The sequence below is a fragment of the Leptonychotes weddellii genome, chromosome 13 (assembly GCF_054177405.1).
Source record: "Leptonychotes weddellii isolate Sample4059 chromosome 13, ASM5417740v2, whole genome shotgun sequence".
Taxonomy (NCBI): domain Eukaryota; kingdom Metazoa; phylum Chordata; class Mammalia; order Carnivora; family Phocidae; genus Leptonychotes; species Leptonychotes weddellii.
This window is the reverse complement of record NC_138381.1, coordinates 75,059,282-75,067,709: the sequence shown is the minus strand read 5'-3', so window position 1 is coordinate 75,067,709 and position 8,428 is coordinate 75,059,282. Positions and strand designations below refer to the sequence as shown.

Below are 8,428 nucleotides of genomic sequence, written 5' to 3'. Positions count from 1 at the left end.
ATGGATAAGTTGTCGCATATTCATGTAATTGAAAACTATTCATCAGTGAAAAGGATAAACTAGAGCTACTTGTATGAACATGTGTAAGTCCCAGAAAAATAATGTTGAGCAAGTTGTCAAAGGATACATAGAGTATGATAGTATTTACTATATACAAAATTTAAAAACGTACAAGATTACTCTCTGGGCTAAATGCACCAAGAAGGTTGGAATCATTGGTACATATCGGACCCCGTTATGGTGCCTCCCTCAGGAAAATGGTGAGCAAGACTGAAATAAGCCAGCATGCCAAGGAAACTTGCTCCTTCTGTGGCAAAACCAAGATGAAAAGAGGAGCTGTGGGGATCTGACACCTGTGGTTCCTGCATGTAAACCGCAGCTGGGGGTGGGGAGGTGGCCCTGACTTACAGCACCACTTCTGCCCTCACAGGAACATCTGAAGGAATCGAAAGTGAAAGACGGGGTAGAAGCTCTATCAGTTGAAACACTGCTAGCCTATAATAAATGGGTTAATTTATGTAACAAAATTACTTAAGCTTGTTGTAAATTTATTAATTTTCTGTTGGTTGCATTGACTTCTCTTTCTCAGAAAGCTTGGAAATCAAAAATCCTTCGAATTTTTATTAGAAAAAAAAATATGGGATCATACTATACATTGTTTAAGGGTAAGAATATATGCTGTAGAAGTATAAAAACATGAATGAGAGTGATAAACATTAAATCCGGTGCTTACTTTGGGCAAAGAAAGAGGGGAATGGAATTTGCAAAGAACTTCAATAGTGTGTGATAGTATCTGAAGCAAATAAAGCAAAATTGTGATTTGACAAAGTTGGTGATTGGCACACATGTGTTTTTTTTATTCTTAGTGCTTTTTCACATCCTTGAAATATTTATTAAAAAAATTTTAAATCTCAAAAAAATGTGTATGAATTGTAAGAATACTTGCTAAGCAAGCCAAAATATTTTTATATTTCTGTTGAATAACGAGGTGAACCCTTGCCATTTTGTTCTTGTTTTTTTTTTTTCTTATTAGTTATGGATGCTATGTGATCAAAAAATACAGTTTGACAGAGCAATGAATGATGGTAAATACCATTTGGCTGATTCACTTGTTACAGGAATCACAGCTCTTAATAGCATAGAGGGTGTATACAGGTAAGAGACTGAAAACTCCAACCCCAGGATGAAGTGATTCTCAAATGCCTTTATTCTTACTTGTTTAATTAAAGTTAATGTATTAATTTTAACTTAGGAAAAAACTTCTTTTCCTATTTATTACCTATTTATTCTGGGAAATTAGAAAATACAGATGAGTAAAATGGACAAAATAAGTATCACCCAGAGATAATCGCTAACGTTCTGATACCGATAATTCCAGACTTTTTTGTTCTTGCATGTGTGTGTGTGGGTAGGTGTATACACATGTGCTTATACACACACACACTTTTTTTCCTCTTTTAACAAAAATTATATCAGGCAAAGTTCTTCCCTGTGGGAGGTTCACAGTCTAATTAAGGAAATAGAGACTCTAACCCTCAAAGCGACTTGACTTACAAAACATCAGCATAACCATTTTGTTTATATTGTTTCTGTGTCAGGAAAGCAATTGTACTACAAGCTCAGAACCAAATGTCAGAGGCGCACAAGCTTTTACAAAAATTGTTGATTCATTGTCAGAAAATCAGGAACACAGAAATGGTGATCAGGTAAGGGAGGTCTCTCAAGCATCTGCTGTAGGTGGACCTTTGTGCCGGATATTCTCATTCCATGTCTTTCTCTTTGTGGGCAGTGTCCTGTTATCTGTCGCAGAGCTGTACTGGCGATCGTCCTCCCCCACCATCGCATTGCCCGTGCTCCTGCAGGCTCTGGCCCTCTCCAAGGAGTACCGGTTACAGTACTTGGCCTCCGAAACAGTGCTGAACTTGGCTTTTGCTCAGGTAAGCTGATCTCTGTTTTTTTTTTAAAGATTTTATCTATTTATTTGAGAGAGAGAGAATGAGAGACAGAGAGCATGAGAGGGAGGAGGGTCAGAGGGAGAAGCAGACTCCCCGCCGAGCAGGGAGCCCAACGCGGGACTCGATCCCGGGACTCCAGGATCGTGACCTGAGCCGAAGGCAGTCGCTTAACCAACTGAGCCACCCAGGCGCCCCGATCTCTGTTTTTGTAGCACATATTTGTGCTCAAGAACTGGTGAGTCTGTTACTACTTTTTGGTTTTGAAAAGGATAATAATGAGCTTTGACTTCTTAATATTGAAGTCTGGGAATGTAGTCTCGTCGTCAAGCCCCCCATGGAAGTCTGAAGCTGTGAACTGCATGGCAAGCTGACCACTCCCAGTGGCACTGGCATCTTTAAGAAAGGGGATGTACCTTTTCATTGAGGACACTAGCATCATATTAATGATTTAGCTGGCCCAGAGCTATGCTTGATTAATAAGGGGATAAATAAAGAAATGAGGAATTTGTGTGTTCATTGAAAGCTTTTGGAAATTAAATTGTATTTTATGTTTGCTTTCTGTCTCCCCCTGAGGAATATAAAGGCTTTTGAGAAAGGGACTTTGTTTTCTCCCTGCTGTGATCTCTGGTACAGAGTAAGATGTACACATAGTAGGCTTTTAATAAATATTTAGTGAATGAATGCATTTTGAACTCACTTGCACTAGAGGAATTTACTAACTTAAAGCAGAGATTCCCCAAACCATGCATTAGAGTTAATTGGGAAGATTTAAAAAATATCTATATATCTGGCCTTGCCTTGAATGCATGGAGTCAGAATCTCTATGGAAGGAGCACAGGAATCTAATGTTTTCCTTTCCAACTTCTCTAGTGATTTTTTCTTTTCTTTTTTTTTAAGATTTTATTTATTTATTTGACAGCACAAACAGGGGAAGTGGGAGAGGGAGAAGTGGGGAGCCTACTGAGCAGGGAGCCCGATGTGGGGCTCGATCCCAGGACCCTAGGGTCATGACCTGAGCTGAAGGCAGATGCTTGACCGACTGAACCATCCAGGCGCCCCTCTAGTGATTTTTTCTTAATTAAGATAAAATTCACATAAAAAATTTACCGTTTTAATCATTTTAAAGGGCACAATTCAGTGGTTTTAAGAATATTTACAGTGTTTTGCAACCATCGACACCATTTAATTCCAGAATATTTTCATCACTCCGAAGAGTAACCTTGTGCCCATTAAGTAGTCACCCCCATTTCCCCCTCACCTTGAGCCCCTGGCAACCTACTTTCAATCTACTTTCTGCCTCTGTGGGTTTGCCTATTCTGGATATTTCATATAAATGGAATCATACAATATCTGGCCTTATGTAGTCTGGCTTCTTCACTTAGCGTAATGTTTTCAGGATTCATTCATGTTGTAGCAGGTGTCAATGCCTTTTAATGGAGGAATAATACTTCATTAGATGGATAGACTACATTTCATTTATCCATTCATCAGCTGATGGACATTTGGGTAAGCTATTATGAATAGCTGCTTTTAACTTCATATGTAAGTTTTTGTGTGGATATATGTTTTTATTTCTCTTGGAGACACTTAGGAGTAGAATTGCTGGGTCATATGATAGAATTATCATGTTTAACTTTTTGTGGAACCACCAAACTTGTTTTCCACAGTGACTGCACCATCTTATAGTCTCACCAGCAATGTATGAAGATTCTGGTTTCTCTATGTCCTTGCCAGCACTTGTTATTTCCCATTTTTTTATTATGCCCAACCTAGTGTAAAGTTCTATCTCATTGTGGTTTTGATTTGCATTTCTCTAATAACTGATGATATTGAGCATCTTTTCATGTGCTTATTGGCCATTTGTATATGTTCTTTGGAGACATCTAAGTCCTTTACCCATTTTTCAGTTGGGTTATTGTCTTTCTGATGTTCAGTTATAAGATTGTTTTGTATATTCTGAGTACTAGACCCTTATCAGATAGATGATTTGCAAGTATGTTCTGTTCTCTGGGTTGTCTTTTCACTTTCTTGATCATGACCTTTGATGCACTAAAGTTTTTAATTTCAATGAAATCCAATACATCCTTTTTTTCTTTTGTTGCTTATGCTTTTGGTATTCTCCTTAAGAAACTGTTGCTTACGGGCACCTGGGTGGCTCAGTTGGTTAAGCAACTGCCTTCAGATCATGATCCTGGAGTCCTGGGATTGAGTCCCACAGGGAGTCTGCTTCTCCTTCTGACCCTCTCCCCTCTCATGCTCTCTCTCCCTCTCTCTCTCAAATAAGTAAGTGGGAGCTTTAAAAAAAAGAAAGAAAGAAAGAAAAAGAAACTTGCATAATCCAAGTTCATGAAGATTTATACCTATATTTCCTTGTAAGGGTTTTTTGTGCAAAAAAAGTGATTTTATTAAAGCTCGGGGACAGGACCCGTAGGCAGAAAGAGCCGCTGCTGCGTGGGTTGTGAGGGGTGGCTGATTATATACTCTGGGGTTGTGGGAGGTAAGGAAAAGGGAGGTTTCAAGAGAACTTTCATATGCTAAGGAGGACCTTCAAGATACTGGAGGCCTTGCCATTGTCAAGTTAAGGTTGTTTTTCCCCTCTAGCAAGGCATTAACATTAAGATAGTTGGGAGATTCCTGGAAGAATGTCACACATGTCCCACCCAGGAGTGGGGGGTGGGCGGAGGTTGCAGGGTATCAGCTTATGCTTTGTCTTCAGCCAGGCTTTTGCTCCCTCATCATTTCCCCCATGAACAATTTTGACCTTAAATCTTTTTTTTTTTTTAAAGATTTTGTTTATTTATTCATGAGAGACAGAGAGAGAGAGAGAGAGAGAAGCAGGCTCCCAAGGAGCAAGGGAGCCCGATGCGGGCCTCGATCCCAGGACCCTGGGATCATGACCTGAGCCGAAGGCAGACGCTTAACCATCTGAGCCACCCAGGCGCCCTGACCTTAAATCTTTAAGGTTGTTGAAGGTGGAAGGTCTCATCTTCTGTAACTTCTTCCTGCTGAATAGGGTTTTTTGGGTTTTTTTTAAAGATTTTATTTATTTATTTGAGAGAGAGAGAATGAGAGAGAGTACATGAGAGTGGGGAGGGTCAGAGGGAGAAGCAGACTCCCTGCCGAGCAGGGAGCCCGATGCGGGACTCGATCCCGGGACTCCAGGATCATGACCTGAGCCGAAGGCAGTCGCTTAACCAACTGAGCCACCCGGGCGCCCCCTGCTGAATAGGGTTTTAATAGTCTTAGGTCTTACATTTATATCTTTGATCCATTTTGAGTTAATTTTTGTGTATGGTGTGAGGTAGGAATCCAGCTTTATTTTTCACATATGGATATCCCGGTGTCCTAGCACTACTTGTTGAAGAGACTGTTCTTTTCCCATTGAATGGCCTTGGCACCCTTGTCAAAAATATTGATCATGGATATATGGGTTTATTTCTGCACTCTATTCTTTTTTTTATTTATTTTTTATTCTTATGTTAATCCCCATACATTACATCATTAGTTCTAGATGAAGTGTTCCATGATTCATTGTTCGTGCACAACACCCAGTGCTCCATGCAGAACGTGCCCTCCTCAACACCCACCACCAGGCCAACCCATCCTCCCACCCCCCTCCCCTGTATAACCCTCAGTTTGTTTTTCAGAGTCCATCTTCTCTCATGGTTCGTCCACCCCTCCGATTTCCCCCGCTTCATTCCTCCCCTCCCGCTACCTTCTTCTTCTTCTTTTTTTTTTTTTTTCTTAACATATCTTCTGCACTCTATTCTTGATCTATATATCTGTCTTTATGCCAGTACCATACTGTTTTGATTACTGTATCTTTGTATTAAATTTATCTTTTTTTAAAGATTTATTTATTTATTTGAGAGAGCGAGAATGAGAGAGAGAGAGAGTGTACATGAGAGGGGGGAGGGTTAGAGGGAGAAGCAGACTCCCCGCTGAGCAGGGAGCCCGATGCGGGACTCGATCCAGGGACTCCAGGATCATGACCTGAGCTGAAGGCAGTCGCCCAACCAACTGAGCCACCCAGGTACCCTCTTTGTATTAAATTTAAAATCAGGAAGTAAGAGGGGCTCCTGGGTGGTGCAGTTGGTTGAGCATCTGACTCTTGGTTTCGGCTCAGATAATGATCTCGGGGTCCTGGGATTGGGCCCTGCATTGGGCTCCGTGCTCAGCACGGAGTCTGCTTGTCCCTCTCCCTCTGCTCCTCCCCTGCCTCGAATAAATAAATAAAATACTTCTTAAAACTTATAAAAAATTTAATTTCAGTTTTGGATTGTTTATTGCTAGTGTATATTGATCTTACATCCTACAACTTTGCTGAAGTTGTTTAATACCTGTTACAGGTTTTTGAGAATTCTTTAGAGTTTTCTATATATAAGATCATGTCATCTGCAAATACAGAGAGTGTTTCTTACATTCCAATTTGAATGTCTTTCATTTCTTTTTCTTGCCTAATTGGCCTGTGTAGAACTTCCAGAACAGTGCTGAATAGAAGTGGCAAGAGTGTACATCCTTGTTTTTGCCCCTGATCTTAGGAGGATGATTTCAGTCTTTCATTGTTAAGCATGAGGTTAGCTGTGGGTTTTTCATTGATGCATCAGTATTAGGTTGAGGAAGTTCCCTTCTACTCCTCAATGTTTTTATCATGAAAAGTGTTGGGTTTTTGTGAAATGTCTTTTCTGTTTCTTTTTTTTTTTTTTTTTTAATTTTATTTATTTGTCAGAGAGAAAGAGAGAGAGCACGAGTGCACAAGCAGGGAGAGTGGCAGGCAGAGGGAGAAGCAGGCTCCCCGTTGAGCAAGGAGCCTGATGTGGGACTCGATTCTAGGACTCTGGGATCATGACTTGAGTCGAAGGCAAACGCTTAACCTACTGAGTCACCCAGGCGTCCTTGTTTTTTCTGTTTCAATTGAGTAGATCGTGTGGTTTTTTTCCCTTTTTTCTAGTAATATAGTGTTTTACATTGATTTTTGCATATTGAACTACTGTTGCATTCTTGGGATAAATCATACTTGGTTATGGTGTATGATCCTTTTAATATGCTGTTGGATTTGGTTTGCTAGTATTTTGCATCTGTTTTCATAAGGGATATTGGTCTATAGTTTTCTTTTCTTTTGATATCTTTATCTTGTTTTGATATTAGGGTAATAGTGGCCTCATAACGTGAGTTAAGAAATGTTCCCTGCTCTTCTGTTTTTTTGGAAGAATGAGAAGGATTGGTGATAATTCTTCTTTAAATGTTTCTTGAATTTGCCATTGAAGCCACGTGGTCCTGGGCTCTTCTTTTTTGGAAGTTTTTTTGGTTACTGATTCTTCGGTGTCTTTACTTGTTAAGGGTCCATTCAGATTTTTTTTTTAAGTAGGTTCCACACCCAGGGTGGAGCCCAACGCAGTGCTTGAACTCAGGACCCTGAGATCGAGACTTGTGCTGAGACCAAGAGTCAGATGCTCAACTGACTGAGCCACGTAGGTGCCCCCCCATTCAGATTTTCTGTTTCTCCTTGAGTCAGTTTTGGTAATTTTGTATCTTTCTAGAAATTTGTTCATTATATCTAATTTATCTAATTTTTTTGCATACAATTGTTCATAGTATCCTCATATAATCCTCTTTATTTCTGTAAGGTTATTAGTTAACTCCCTGCTTTCATTCCTGATTTTTGTCATTTGAGTCTTCTCTCTTTTTTTTTCTTGGTCAGTCTAGCTAACAGTTTGTTAATTTTCTTGATCTTTTCCAAGAACCAGCTTTTAGTTTCATTGATCCTATTGTTTTTCTTTTCTCTGTTTTGTTCATTTTTTTTTTTAATGTGTCAACATTTTTTTCTTTTTTTAAATTTCTTTTTTAAATTTAAATTAAATTAATTAACATCTAATGTATTATTAGTTTCAGAGGTAGAGGTCAGTGATTCATCAGTCTTATATAATACCCAGTGCTCATTATATTATGTGCCCTCCGTAATGTCCATCACCCAGTTACCCTATCCTCCCACCCCCTGTTTTGTTCATTTTCACTCTAATCTTTATTATTTCCTTGCCTCTGTCAGCTTTGGATGTAGTTTGCTCTTTTTTTAGTTTCTGGGTTGTGTTTTTTTTTTTTTTTTTAAGATTTTATTTATTTATTTGAGAGAGAGAGGAGAGCACATGAGGGGGGCGGGGAAGGGAGGGGGAGAGGGAGAGGCAGACTCTGCTGAGCAGGGAGCCCATTGTGGAGCTCCATCCCAGGACCCTGGGATCATGACCTGAGGGAGCACACTCTACCCAACAACAGCAGAACGCATATTCTTCTCAAGTGCACGTGGAACACCTTCCAGATAGATCATGTGTTATGTCACAAAAGAACACTCTAAATTTTAAAAGACTGAAATCATACAAAGTATCTTCTTTGATCACATGAAATAAAATTAGAAATCAATAATAGAAGGGAATCTAGAAGATTCATAAATATATAGAACTCAAATAACACATCTTTAA

General features: G+C 39.5%; 1 protein-coding gene across 2 annotated transcripts in view; it reads left to right on the top strand.

The window, feature by feature from the left end:
• The window catches only part of ANAPC5 (anaphase promoting complex subunit 5), a 41,477-nt gene that overhangs the window by 30,211 nt on the left and 2,838 nt on the right, over positions 1-8,428 (top strand). For both annotated transcript variants that reach the window (XM_031031932.2, XM_006736963.3), the window contains 3 exons: positions 1,034-1,155; positions 1,599-1,706; positions 1,790-1,937. In XM_031031932.2, the coding sequence (XP_030887792.1) occupies positions 1,034-1,155; positions 1,599-1,706; positions 1,790-1,937 (378 nt within the window). The remainder of the gene's footprint in view (positions 1-1,033; positions 1,156-1,598; positions 1,707-1,789; positions 1,938-8,428) is intronic.